The sequence below is a fragment of the Leptopilina heterotoma genome, unplaced genomic scaffold (assembly GCF_015476425.1).
Source record: "Leptopilina heterotoma isolate Lh14 unplaced genomic scaffold, ASM1547642v1 Lhet_43, whole genome shotgun sequence".
NCBI classification, from domain to species: Eukaryota; Metazoa; Arthropoda; class Insecta; order Hymenoptera; family Figitidae; genus Leptopilina; species Leptopilina heterotoma.
Genome location: NW_025111081.1, coordinates 133,054 through 147,355, shown reverse-complemented (window position 1 = coordinate 147,355; position 14,302 = coordinate 133,054). Strand labels below are relative to the sequence as shown.

Below are 14,302 nucleotides of genomic sequence, written 5' to 3'. Positions count from 1 at the left end.
ACATTCACTTGTACTTTTTGTCAAAGTAATAAATTCTTTTGGTTACTAATTGAATGTAATATTGATAAATAACCAGATGCAGTATTGCTACTAACATGTTTTTAATCGATACGAAAAAAGCTTCTTTACAGAACAGTAAGGCATGTTTGTAGAAGAATTAAAAATATTTCAACGTAAGAAAATTTGTTGGCCCTGAAAAGGGCCGATTGTTTTGGGTGATGGAAAGAATTAAGCGCGTTCTCCTCGGATGCGACGGGCCAACTGGATGTCCTTTGGCATGATGGTGACTCTCTTGGCGTGGATGGCGCACAAGTTGGTGTCTTCAAAGAGACCGACGAGGTAGGCCTCGCTGGCCTCCTGGAGGGCCATCACGGCGGAGCTCTGGAAGCGCAGGTCGGTCTTGAAGTCCTGAGCGATTTCACGGACTAAACGTTGGAAGGGCAGTTTGCGGATGAGGAGCTCGGTGCTCTTCTGGTAACGACGGATCTCACGGAGAGCGACGGTTCCGGGCCTGTAGCGATGGGGCTTCTTCACTCCACCGGTTGCAGGCGCACTCTTACGAGCGGCCTTGGTGGCGAGTTGCTTCCTTGGTGCTTTACCACCGGTGGATTTACGCGCGGTTTGTTTAGTACGAGCCATTGCTTAGAAGTTCAGAGTACGAGGGACAACTGAAAAATGGTTTTGGACTTTTTGACTTTTAAAACTCTTTATTGTTTTTCTTTTTACATTGTAAATATACATGAGTACGAATTTGTAACAAAAATAGGATTCTATCTTATGATATCTACCTTATGAATTAATAATTTGGGCTAATTTATTTGGCACGTGTAGCATATGAGTATCACATGGATAATAATATATAGTTACAGTAAAAATTTTATAAAAACCTGATTAATTCCAAATAATAATAAAATTTGGAAACAAAAACAACTTACAAACTAGAAAATTTACTATGCTTATAATTAGTGGTATTACACATTACTGAAGTAAATGATTTATAAGTTTGTACTTAATCTTAAATGGAGCTTCAGCGTATTTGAGACTACCAACATCTTTCAAAATATCTAAATTTTTAGTTTGGTGGTCAAAGAAATTTTTTGTTAGTGTATATATGTAATCTTTAATTAATGGAATTTTTAGTGTATCATGCAGTGTTACAATTTTTGTACCTGGCTTCGCATTTAATGTCATTCTTAGACATTTATTTTGTATTTTTTGTACTTTCTCAATATTCGTTTTGTAAGTGTTACTCCAGATGGGGGCAACGTACAATGCTATTGGTCGTATAATCATTTTGTAAGTATTTAATTTATTTTGTCGGCTCATTTTACTTTTATAATTCATAATAGAATATAGATTATTTATTGTCATATTTGCTTTGGCTCTGATTGAATTTACATGCTTAGTATAAGATAATTTTGAGTCTAAAATTACTCCTAGATATTTCGCTTGCTTAATAGGAACTATAGTTTCGTCATAAAGTGTAGGATTCGTGTATTTGTCGTCTCCATCATTATGAGAGAATATAACGAGTTCAGTTTTATTTGTATTAATTTTAATTTTCCATTTATGGAAATATTTTTCTAATTTAAAGAGATATTTTTGGATTTTGTCTAATGCTACTTGTTTACGCCTCGAAGAAGCATACACAGCCGTGTCGTCCGCAAATAGCGCGATTTGGACATTATTATCACTTTTAGGTATGTCGTTGATATAATATAAAAATAGTACAGGCCCAAGAATAGATCCTTGTGGTACTCCCGCCGCAATATCTTTTTCTTCGGAACATTCATTACTAATTTCTACCACAAATTTTCTATTTTTTAGATAGTTATCTATAATTTTAATTAAGTACATTGGAATGTTATAATTATTTAGCTTATATATTAAGCCTTGACACCATACTGTATCGAAGGCTTTCTCTATATCTAGGAATACTGCTGCTGTACTATGTTTAATATTAAATTTAGTAGTAATGTTATCTGTAAATCTAGCTAATTGTTGAGCAGTGGAGTGATCTTTTCTAAAACCAAATTGTTCAGGTATAAGCTGTTGATTTATTTTTTCAAATTCTTTTAATCTATTTAACAATATTGATTCGAAAACTTTACTCATTGTTGGTAGTAAACTGATAGGTCTATAGCTTTTAGGGTCATTTTTTGATTTTCCTGGTTTTGGAATTGGAAGAATTTTTGCTTTCTTCCAGATCTGTGGAAAGTAACTTGTCTTGAGACAAACATTGCAAATGTAAGTAAGTTGTACTAGTGCTTTTTTAGGTAAGTATTTTAAAATTATATTTTGAAACCCATCTATACCAGGTGCTTTTTTAGATTTAGTTTTATTTATAATTTGTTTGATCTCTCTTGGTGAGGTTAATGTTATGTCATTTAAATCAAGATTTGTTTGAATAATATCATTATATTGTTTGGAAATATGCTCATTACTTCCAGGTTCACCCATATTATTCGTCATTTTATGTACCTGTTCAAAATTATTTGCAATAATTTCAGCTTTATCTTTATTATTAAATATTATTTTATCGGATGTTTCTAGGGGGGGAATGAATCTAGAATTTCTACCTTTTAAGACTTTAATGAACTTCCAGAGTGAACAATTTGCAGTGTTGAGGGAGAGAAGTTTGTCTTCCCATTTTGTGTTTCTGTAGTTAATAATTTTTTGTTTTATGTTCCTACATGCCTCATTTATTATTGGTTTTAACTTGCTATTTCTAGTCTTTTGGAATATTTTACGTAAGTTATTTTTGTGCTTTATTTGTCTGAGAATTTCATCTGGGAGTTTCTCTTTAAATGGTTTAAGGGATTTAAAGGGTATACAGGAATTAATAGCTTTGTTTATTATTTGGTTTAAATTTGTAATTGATGAATCTATCTGAGTTTCATTTTCAATATTATGGAGTGTTTCTAATTGTAATTCATTATTAATTATAGTTTTGAATTTGTTCCAATCAGCTTTTAGATAGTCTAGAACTTGGGGAGTAGTAGTTGCTGGTATATTTACAGATGTATCATTGAAAGAGATTAAAACAGGTTTGTGATCAGAGTTTAATTCATTAATGACATAACTATATATTGGTTGAGAAAATCCTTTAATAATAGCTAAGTCAACTATAGAAGGTCTAGCTTTGCTATTGTGTGGATAAAGTGTGAATTCATCGGGGACAGATAGCATATATGGATTTATTTCTATGAAATCAAGAATGGTATTTCCATTTTTATTATTGTAATAACAGTTCCAGCTGACATGTTTTGCATTTAAATCTCCAGCAGCTATGATTTTGTTACCAATTTTGAAAATTTGTTGAAGATCTGAAATTTGCATATTATTTTTTGGAGAATATAGACCGACAATATGGGTACCTCCTTCTAGAGTAATAGCATGCGCTTCAATAGTTTTTAAGTTTTCAATTTTTGTCTCAAGACAAGGGATACTATTTTTAACAAAAATAGCCACACCTCCAGAGGCTTTTTTAGCTAATCTATTTTTCTTGTAACAACAATAACCAGGGATTTTGAGTTTAGATTTTTCATTAAACCACGTTTCAGTTACTACAAAGACATCTATGTCATGTCTGTCGAGAAATGATGGTATTTCTTGGGATTTATTTTGAATGCCACCAGCGTTCCAGTGGACTATATTAAGCAAATTTACATCGAGCTTTTTTGTGAAATTACCCATCAAGTTCGACAGACATTTCATATAGCGCTTGAAGTCGTTCAAGATTATTATTGCATGATTTTAGTTTATCTTTAAGTTTAATTGCTAGTCTAAGTAATTTACCTAAGTCGCATAATTTGTTGATATCCTTGAAGACGTCAAATATGTCTTGGATGGCAGTTGTAGAAGAATCTTCATCAATTTTTCTCGTTGGTTGTTGCTTAGAGTTGAGATCCTTGTTGTTGTTCCATTCATAGCGTTTGTATAGGTTTTGATTTTGATTTATTGCTCGTTCATGTCCTATGGTCCTCAGGGGGGGGAAGTCCTGTTCCAGATTTCCATTGAATTGTGATATAGGAAGTTTGTTGATTTGTCGTTTTGCTCTTGTTTTATATACTTTTTCCAGATGAGATTTGTATGCTTCACAGCCAGTAAAGTTTGCTGGATGATTTCCTTTGCAGTTAACACATTGGGCAGGTTGATCTATTGTTTTCTTGCATTCACTAGTTAAATGAGGCAGTAGGCACTTAACACATCTTGGTTTACTATGACAATTTTTTGTGCCATGTCCAAAATTTTGACAGATTCTACATTGTGTGATTTGTTTATTGTTTTTGAATTTCTCCCAAGAAACTCTCATATAACACACAGTTTTCACTTTGTACACATCACTGATTTTAACACTTTTGTCTAATGTCACTAAGAACAAGGGATTGTAGTTTTGGGGATCACTTTTTTGTTTCATTTTAATTACTTCTGCTTTAATTCCTTGTTCAAGCAGCGATGATTTAACGTTTTCATCTGCAAAAAAGGCTAGTCCTCGTAGTACCATTTTGACAGGTTTCTCTTCCTTTTTCTCAAACGTGTACACGGAGAAAAAAATCAGGGCTTTTTAGCATGGAGTGGTCTGTACCTTTAGCGCATGGGCGCTTCCTTACGGCGAAAGAACGAATTTGTACGATTGCAGCAAGAGCTCGCCCTATTTTAGTAAGGAGCCTTGCTGCAATCGTACGAGTTCGTTCTTTCGCCGCAAGGAAGCGCCCATGCGCTAAAGGTACAGACCACTCCATGCTACAAAGCCCTGATTTTTTTCTCCGTGTAGTAAGGTATTTCTTTGGCTTTCAATAATTGTTGAATTTTCATATGATCTTCTTCTGCATCAGGTAAAATAGTAATTTTTGTAGATTCCTTATTTCTAGTAAACACAGGGTCGCCTGAGGTTACTTCGTGTATGAGGTTGATAAAGAATCCTATGTCATCAATTGTGGTTTGAATTATAATTGGTGGAATTTTTGTTTTCTTGATAATTTTATTTTTAGTTTCACTTTCAGTTTCAGAAGGTTTGTTATCAGATTTGTTTACTTCATCCTGGTCCATTTTTTCATTTTCTAAACTGAGTACTTCATAACGATTGCTCGTTTTGATTGGATTATTCTCCATATTGCTCCTGTCATAAGGTTTAAATTTCTTAATATTTGGATTTTCCCAGTCTCGGACTAGTAGTCTATCAGATTTAGGCATATTTATAGCAAATTTGACACGCGCCAAACGCCTTTGTCAAATTTACTGCATAGAAAGATTAAAGCTATTTCATCCATACGCATGCACAGCAGAAAGGTGATATTTTTAAAGAAAGTTGATGATCTGTTCTCTGATGCTTTCAACTCAAGCGTTCAAACAGTTCTCTGATAAATGGTTTTGGCGATATGAACGCACATATTTATAGGTTTGAGATTCTCCTGCACCGGTTAGTCAACGGGAAGGGGAAACTATCATCCTGATTGGTTGGTCAGATCGTGGAGGGGAGCAGTGGAACTCCAGAGGGACTAAAACTGCGTACTTTCACGGCGTAGCTTCATTCCGAGTTTGTTCTTTGTTCTGTTTGAACGTAAACTTTATTCTCTGCAAAAATGACTGGTCGTGGAAAGGGAGGAAAGGGATTGGGAAAAGGAGGAGCAAAGCGCCATCGTAAAGTGTTGCGTGATAACATCCAAGGTATCACCAAGCCCGCCATCCGTCGTTTGGCTCGTCGTGGTGGAGTGAAACGTATCTCAGGATTGATTTACGAAGAGACCCGTGGTGTCTTGAAAGTGTTCCTTGAGAACGTGATCCGTGACGCCGTCACTTACACAGAACACGCCAAGAGGAAGACCGTCACCGCAATGGACGTCGTCTATGCTCTCAAGCGTCAAGGCCGTACTCTTTACGGTTTCGGCGGTTAAATTACCCATTATCATCATCAAAAAAACAATTGGCCCTTTTCAGGGCCACCAAATTTTTTTACGTTTGAATAACTTTTTTAGTAACATAATAACAATTCATGTCAATGGAGGTTTGCTACACAGGAAAAAGTGAATCTTAATTTAAGATCGGTCTTAAATTCAGCACTGTCTTCTATAATGTTAAGGGATACAAAATCCATGCGTAAATATTCAGCATTGACTGCCTTAAGGGGTTACGCCACCCTGAACGCATGAAAATCGGATGGTTTTTTAGGAATTTTTTTGATAAAACTGTTTCAGGTAGGACTTCTTTACATTTATTGATGCTTTAGTACATACATTGAGCTTTATAAATATTAAAAAAAAATTTTTAATTAAAAATGGTGGAGATATAACTATTGGCGTGGATCAATTTTTCCGGAGCACTCCTTGATAGTGTACATGATTGGCAGTTCAATTTTTGTCAGAAACAAGGAAAACAATATTTTTCTTAAAAAGTGATAAATTTTGAACAGAGTGACGAAGCCATTTAAAAAAACAAATTTTTTTACGCAAATGGAAGCACTTCAAAAATTGACATTTTTTTTTGGCTAAAATTACCGTATACAAAATTGGATAAAAAATTTTCAAATTATTCAATCAAAAAAATCCCACGTCACTCTGTGGAAAATCTATTTAGGAAGATGTATATTAATTTTCAAGTCAATCGATTGAATAGTTTTTGAGTTATCGTGTACACCGTCTCGAAAATTGTGGTTTCGAGAAAAACGCAAAAGAAGAAAAAAATGAACTTTAGTGTATTATAACTTGAAAATTTATCAATTTACTATTTAATCAGCAATTCCTGGGCCATAATTTTTTTTATTTAAGAATGGAAGGGATACAATGAAAAGGACCCTTCCTAAATCATGAAAGGGACCCCTAGACCATTCGAAAATAGAAAGTCGCTGCTTCCAGCAGCTCTCGGCGCGTCCCCACCGCGCTGACTTCTAATGACCATAACTTTTGTAATTAGTGAGACATTGTCTTCGGCGACATCTCAAAATATTCGTTAGAATATAAACTTTGAAATTAAGCAAAAAAAAAAAATTTTTTGAAAATTTCAGGGTGGCGTAACCCCTTAAAAATGTTGCATCTTAATTTAAGGCTGCTTTCCTGCCTTGAAAGAACAGGGTGGCCACATGTCAGTAAGGTCAGGGAAATGTCAGGAAAAATATTTTTGTCAGGGCAATTAAAGAAATTAAAACGGTCATGCAATACATTTTTTGCTCTAAACAAAAGAATTTTTGTCAGGGAAATTCGTTGTTATGTCAGTAAAATGTCAGGGATACACTGAAAAAAAAAAAGTATTGAACCAAGAAAATTTTTCTTGGTTGAAGAAAATCGTGGGATTGAATACGGCCAAGACTATTAAAGTATTGATTCAAGAAAACGATTTTCTTGACATAGGATATTTGGGAGAAGAACATATATTCTTGATCCAAGAAAATATGGAATTCGACCAAGAAGTTAATCTTCTTATACGAAATATAAAATGTATTAAATGAATAAAATATTTTCTTGTTCTAAGAATATATATAGATGATTGAATTATTTTATTCGATTCATTCAATGTTTTGTAACGTTCGTTCAAGTAATTCAAGATTAAATGAAGAAAACATTTATTTTGTGAGAAGAACAGATATTCTTGATCCAAGAAAATATGGAATTCTATCAAGAAATTAAGTAGCATGTAAGAAATGCAGAATATATTAATTCAAAATCATTTATGTATCAAATCAAGAAAGTATGTTCTCTGTCCGAGAAAATATTTTCTTGATTTGAGAAAATTTATAGTTTTCAATCAAAAAAATACTTTCTCAATACAAGTAAATTATTTACTTAAATTACCCCCCCCCCCTTACCTCCATTCCATCTTTTCTAATACTTAGGTCAAACATTTTTATTATTTAATTAATTAACATTTATATTTTTTATTTAAATAATTAAATAATTATTATTTTACATATATATTTACATTTAATTAATACTTAACACAAATACAACAAATATACCTTGAAAGAAAATTTTCCACGGTCGGAGGAATTGAACTCGGGTTGCACGCACCAGAAGCCGTCACGCTACCACTATGCCATCCTAGCCTCAATGGACAGTTTTCAAAAACTGATATTTAAGTTGCATATACATTTGAAGAAAAATATTTTCTTGGATCAAGAACACCGGCATTGTGTTAAGTAAAAAAAAGTTTCAAAGCAAATAAATAAAATGATTCGATTCAAGAAACATGAATTCTCCAGACAATACTTTATTATTTCGCTTAAGAACATATATTCTAGATTCAATACTTTTTGGTACTTCGGAAAAGTAAAATATTTGGTTGAAATAATTACATATTTAGTTCCGCCAAATACTACATTCTTAATTCAAGAATTCTGTTCAATGCTAATAATTACTTGACACAAGAAAATGAATTTCTTTCTTCAAATAAATATGGGATTAATTGAATATAATTTTTAATCGACTTGAAACAAATATTTACTTATATTAAGATCTTACACTTAATTGAATTGAATAAATAAAATATTTCATTCCAGAAAATATAACATTCTCGCAAGAAATTAATGATTTTGAAACATGAGAATATAGAAATGCTTCAAGTAAAAGAAATGCTTAGATTAATTAATATTTCTTTGAAACAAAATAATTTTTAATTGAGTTGAAACAATTATTAACTTGTATTAATCTTCCCATTTTCTTGGCTCAAGACTATGGGTGTTGGATGAAATAAATAGTTGCTTTAAAGGAAATAAAAAAATTATTTGACTCAAGATACCAAATGACTCAAGGTAAATTACTTGACGTGAGAACATGATATTCTTGATTCAATACTTTTTCGAGACTTGGCGCATGTAAAACAGTTCGTTTGAAACAGTAAGATATTTACTTATGTCAAACCCATATTTTCTTATTTCAATAACTTTGATCAATGCTCAAAATTACTTGACACAAGAAAATAAATTTCTTCCAATAAGAAAATATGGGTTTGTTTCAAATAAATCAGGTCAAGAAAATGCATTTACTTGATTCAATGAACTTTTTTTTTCAGTGTATTGATAAAGTCAATCTTGCGGCCACCCTGAAGAAGATTTTCTTTTTACTGTGTAAGTCTTGCCCCACTCTCCCCTAAATTTTTTATTTGCAGATTTCGATAAGTTTGCAGCGAGGGGGTATTTACTTGTGTATTAGCGTGTACGCTCCTCCCGTAATAGTCACGTAATAGAGTGTAATAAAGCATTATTACGTCAGTGTAATAACACATAATATAGAGGTAATATTCTGCAATAATCAGTAATACTATCTGTAATAGTTCTGTATTACCCTATAATACTAGATAATACGCGTAATAGCAGGGAAATTTAGTGTAATAGAGTGTACACTATTTTAACCAGTAATTACCCCCTCGGTTTGCAGTGAAAAAGCCTAAAATTAATAATTAAAGAGATTTTCATCGATATTTATGCATTTGAATTTTACTAGTGTTGCACATCGCCTCAACTTTTTTAAAAAATGCAAAAACAGACATTTTTGAAAATGCGAGAAATTTGCAGGAAAAATTAAAAATTTTTAAAATCTAATAAAGCAGAAATATTTTATTATAATGCCTCTAAGTGATTCAATTTTGAAATATTTCAAAATTTAATTATTTGACATGCTTTTCGTCCAACGAAAAAAAACGTTGCACAACATCCTATAGAGTGTCACTTATAAATGAATTAAAACTAACTAACTTACTTACAATAAGTTATTAACATACTAACCAACTAACTAACTTACTACCTTGGTTACTGATTAACTTACTAACGATAAGGCTTGATCATAGCTAAAAGCTTGATTATGGAGCAAGGTTTGGTTATGGTTCAAAAGCTTGATTACGATTCAAAGTTTGATTATGGATCAAGGCTTGGTTATGGATCAAGGCTTGATCATGCGTAAAAAAATGTTGGCTTGCTCAAGGATCAAGACTTGGTTGAAGCTAAAAATTCATTTAAAACTTAAGGCTGGCTCAAGGCTCCAGCCTTGAGCTTTAGGGGAATTTTCAGCTTTAGTCAAGTCTCGAGCCTTGAGCGAGCCTACATTTTTTTACGCGGGTAATCAAGCCAAGATCCATCACAATGCCTTAATCCATATAATCAAGCTTTTAGTTATGATCAAGCCATGAGCCATAATCGAGCCATAATCGAGTCTTGAGCCATTACCAAGCCTTCCCAAGCCTTGAGCAAGCTTTGCTATTTTTGACCTATTTTTAAGGATCAACTGCATGTAGCTAAAATACTATTGATTTTTGGGAATTTTGCCAATAGCATTTTTTGTTCAGGAGATTATCAGCTACAAAACTACAGAGCTTAAACAAATTTGACCGAAACTTTTTTTCAATGTATTCTGTGTGGGGTCCTTTTTAATAATTGAATTATGGTACATTTCGTAACTAGTGTGAACTGATGGCGTTTTTGAAACGAGCGCAATGTTTTTGAAACGAGTTGTAGGCGAGGCGCCGAGCCGGAAACGAGTTTCAAAAACTTGCGCGAGATTCAAAAAGCAGTTCACGCAAGTTACAAACGATACTTTTTATAATAAAGTCATATAGTCCAGGCGCCCTGTCAAAAAAGGTCGATTTTGTGACATAAATACTATCAAATAGGCAAAAATGTTTTTTGATAGATTAGTAGCATAGAAACAAAGGCCAACAGTTTTCACCAACCTACACTAAGCGCGTTTATTGTTAAAAAGCTTTTAAGATGACAAAATCAGTTTTTTTGAACTTTTTTGAGGATTGTTCTTCTCAGTGAAATTTTAGAGAAAAAAGTTGTTATTAAAAGTTGTAGAGCTTAAAAATACCTAAAAAATGAGAGGTCGCACGATATTTTTCACTAATTTGTTTACGAGTTACAGAATTAAAACCATAAAAGTCAAACGATTTTTAAATATTTTATAATTCATTTAATTCTTATTTAATCAATCTTTCCCTTGGCAAAATTATTGCTTTTGAGGCCCTTAATCAGCATAAAAAATTTTGACCTAATCGGTTTAATAGTTTTTCCATAATCTGATTGTTAATTAACAAACTTTTTTTTTGCATTGAATGTCAAATTTGTAAATCGTTAAAAAATTTTTTTTTTCAAGTTGCATTTTACTCTTAAGGGTCTATATTTTTGATAACATGTATTGCGGAATAAAAAAAGAAATTTTTATTGCTAAAAAATAAATTTTTAAAAATGGTCAATTTTTTCACTATAAACAATGAAGCATATCTCAGTCAAATTTTATTTTAGAAAATCGGTATAAAAACATCTTTATTCCTTGTATCTTCCTACAACTTTTAAGACCAAAGTGATTAATCTAGCTCGAACGGTATTAGAAATAATTTTTTTTTTTAAACAAATCCAGACAATTTGTTTATTAATATTTTTTAATTTTTTTCGTACAGATTTGAAGATTACAATCTGCAGTTTAATATAAAAAAAATCGGGCCAGTGCGAGTTGCACTCGCATTAAGATCGAGGGTTCCGTACACCAAAATAAAACTCATTTTATATAAAAAAAATATATATATAAGAAATATAATTGATTAAAATTAACATATATAAACTTATTGACCTGAAATTCGGTATACATATGTATTTTTATTACATGTAAATTACAAGAAAAAACTATAAAAATCCATATTCACAGGGTCATTTTTGCAATTTTTTCAAAAAAATTGAATTTCTTTCCCTCCTAGTTCGCAAATATGTCCGTCAATGGGGTTCGCTATATTTTTCCTGTAATCTGCACTTAAAACTGAAGATCCCTACCGAATTTTAGATTTACCGAAACCAATCAGGTTCGCTATATTTTTCCTGTAATCTACACTTGAAACTGAAGATCCCGAACACGATTACCGAACCAATCAGGTTCGCTATATTTTTCCTGTAATCTACACTTGAAACTGAAGATCCCTACCGAATTTTAGCTCATAAGGTTGAGATTTGTAAAAGTTAAGGGGGGGGACAGGGTCATTTTTTGCAATTTTTTCAAAAAAATTCAATTTCTTTCCCTTCTAGTTCCCAAATATCTCCACCAATCAGGTTTGCTATATTTTTCCTGTAATCTACACTTGAAACTGAAGATCCCTACAGAATTTTAGCTCATAAGGTTGAGATTTGTAAAAGTTAAGGGGGGGGGGGACAGGGTCATTTTTTGCAATTTTTTCAAAAAAATTCAATTTCTTTCCCTTCTAGTTCCCAAATATCTCCACCAATCAGGTTCGCTATATTTTTCCTGTAATCTACACTTGAAACTGAAGATCCCTACAGAATTTTAGCTCATAAGGTTGAGATTTGTAAAAGTTAAGGGGGGGGACAGGGTCATTTTTTGCAATTTTTTCAAAAAAATTCAATTTCTTTCCCTTCTAGTTCCCAAATATCTCCACCAATCAGGTTCGATATATTTTTCCTGTAATCTGCACTTAAAACTGAAGATCGCTACCGAATTTCAGCTCATCAAGTTAAGATTTGTAAAAGTTAAAGGGGGGGGGACAGGGTCATTTTTTGCAATTTTTTCGAAAAAGTTGAATTTCTTTCCCTCCTAGTTCGCAAATATGTCCGTCAATTGTGTTCGCTATATTTTTCCTGTAATCTACACTTAAAACTAAAGATCCATACCGAATTTCAACTCACCAGGTTGAGATTTGTAGAAGTTAAGGGGGGGACAGGGTCATTTTTTACAATTTTTTAAAAAAAATTGAATTTCTTTTCCTTCCAGTTCCCAAATATCTCCACCAATCAGGTTCGCTATATTTTTCCTGTAATCTGCACTTAAAACTGATGATCCCTACCGAATTTTAGCTCATCAAGTTAAGATTTATAAAAGTTAAAGGGGGGGACAGGGTAATTTTTTCAATTTTTTCGAAAAAATTGAATTTCTTTCCCTCCTAGTTCGCAAATATATCCGTCAATTGGGTTCGCTATATTTTTCCCGTAATCTGCACTTAAACTGAAGATCCTTACCGAATTTCAGGTTACCAGGTTGAGATTTGTAGAAGTTAAGGGGGGGGGGGCAGGGTAATTTTTTGCAATTTTTTTAAAAAAATTGAATTTCTTTTCCTTCTAGTTCGCAAATATGTCCGTCAATTGTGTTCGCTATATTTTTCCTGTAATCTGCACTTAAAACTGAAGATCCCTACCGAATTTCAGCTCACTAGGTTGAGATTTGTAAAAGTTAAGGGGGGGGGACAGCCCATTTTGCGTGGCTGGGACGGACACACGAGTGATTTCATAAGGGTTCCGTCAGTACACCTACGGTGTACGGAACCCTAAAAATCGTGAAATTTATCCATTCATTATTAATAATTAAAAGAGGACATTAAAATCAAAGTAAGAATTTATCTTGATGTAGCGCGTGGAGTGGGGGATGGAGTCCAGCGGCGCGTTGCAGTCGCTCGCATCAGAATATTAATTTCGGGCAGCATTTAAATTCGCAAAAGTTGCTGTAACTTTGGAACAAATTGACCGATTTTGATCTTTCTTTTTTCAAACTAGTGTTTTTTTTACTCAGCTATTCAAATTTAATATTCTTTTTTCAAGAAAAAAATAAAATTTCTATCTCTAAATTATATTCATTTTTTCAAAATTTTTATTTTCTCTAATAATTTATTGTAAAATAAAATAATTCTTTCCTAAACCTTTTAAATTCATTAAATTCAATTTAGAAATTAATTTAACAAAAGAAAATCGTATATTTTTGAAACTTTTTTTGAAAAAATAATTATGTTAGTTACTTATAATATTTTACATTGTAATAGAAAATAATTTTTTTAGGAAAATAAAAATTTCAAAAAAAGTAAAATTATTTTTCTCATATTATTTATAATTTTTTTAAGAAGGTATTAAAAGATTTGAAATCCTGAGAAAAAGTTAGCCCAGTTTAAAAAAAGAATGATCGAAATTTGTTAATGTGTACCAAAGTTTTTATATCTCGTTCGGATTTATCAGGATAATTAAAGGAATTCGTGCTGATGAAGAGTATTCTCGAAATTTGTAAGTAATTTTCGAAAAAAGTATTGAAAAAGATCGTTGAATTTTTGGCCAAAGTTTCGGACAATATGTTGGCGAGCCCACAGACAAGTGGATCTATGTGTCAGTGGTCAAGGAGGTGGCGCCAATTCTCTGAAGTAGCCGCGACTTGAACTAAGGAAACTACACCATCTCCACCATCGCGAGCGAGTTAAATAGTAAACTCCACGCGCTACATCAAGATAAATTCTTACTTTGATTTTAATGTCCTCTTTTAATTATTAATAATGAATGGAAAAATTTCACGATTTTTTATATCAAACTGCAGGTTGTAATCTTCAAATCTGTACGAAA

General features: G+C 32.5%; 2 protein-coding genes across 2 annotated transcripts; one reads left to right on the top strand and one right to left on the bottom strand.

Moving 5' to 3' along the window:
- Window positions 1-209: 209 nt before the first annotated feature.
- Window positions 210-4,105, bottom strand: LOC122506670 (histone H3). The gene is made up of 2 exons (XM_043618989.1): window positions 3,799-4,105; window positions 210-668 (listed from the first exon to the last, which is right to left on the bottom strand). Exon 2 carries the CDS (start codon window positions 637-639, stop codon window positions 229-231), a length of 411 nt encoding a protein of 136 aa, XP_043474924.1. The 5' UTR covers window positions 640-668; window positions 3,799-4,105; the 3' UTR covers window positions 210-228.
- A 1,434-nt stretch (window positions 4,106-5,539) lies between these two features.
- Window positions 5,540-5,897, top strand: LOC122506711 (histone H4). Its single transcript, XM_043619029.1, has one exon. The coding sequence runs from the start codon at window positions 5,586-5,588 to the stop codon at window positions 5,895-5,897; it is 312 nt and encodes a 103-aa protein (XP_043474964.1). The 5' UTR covers window positions 5,540-5,585.
- Window positions 5,898-14,302: the final 8,405 nt, after the last annotated feature.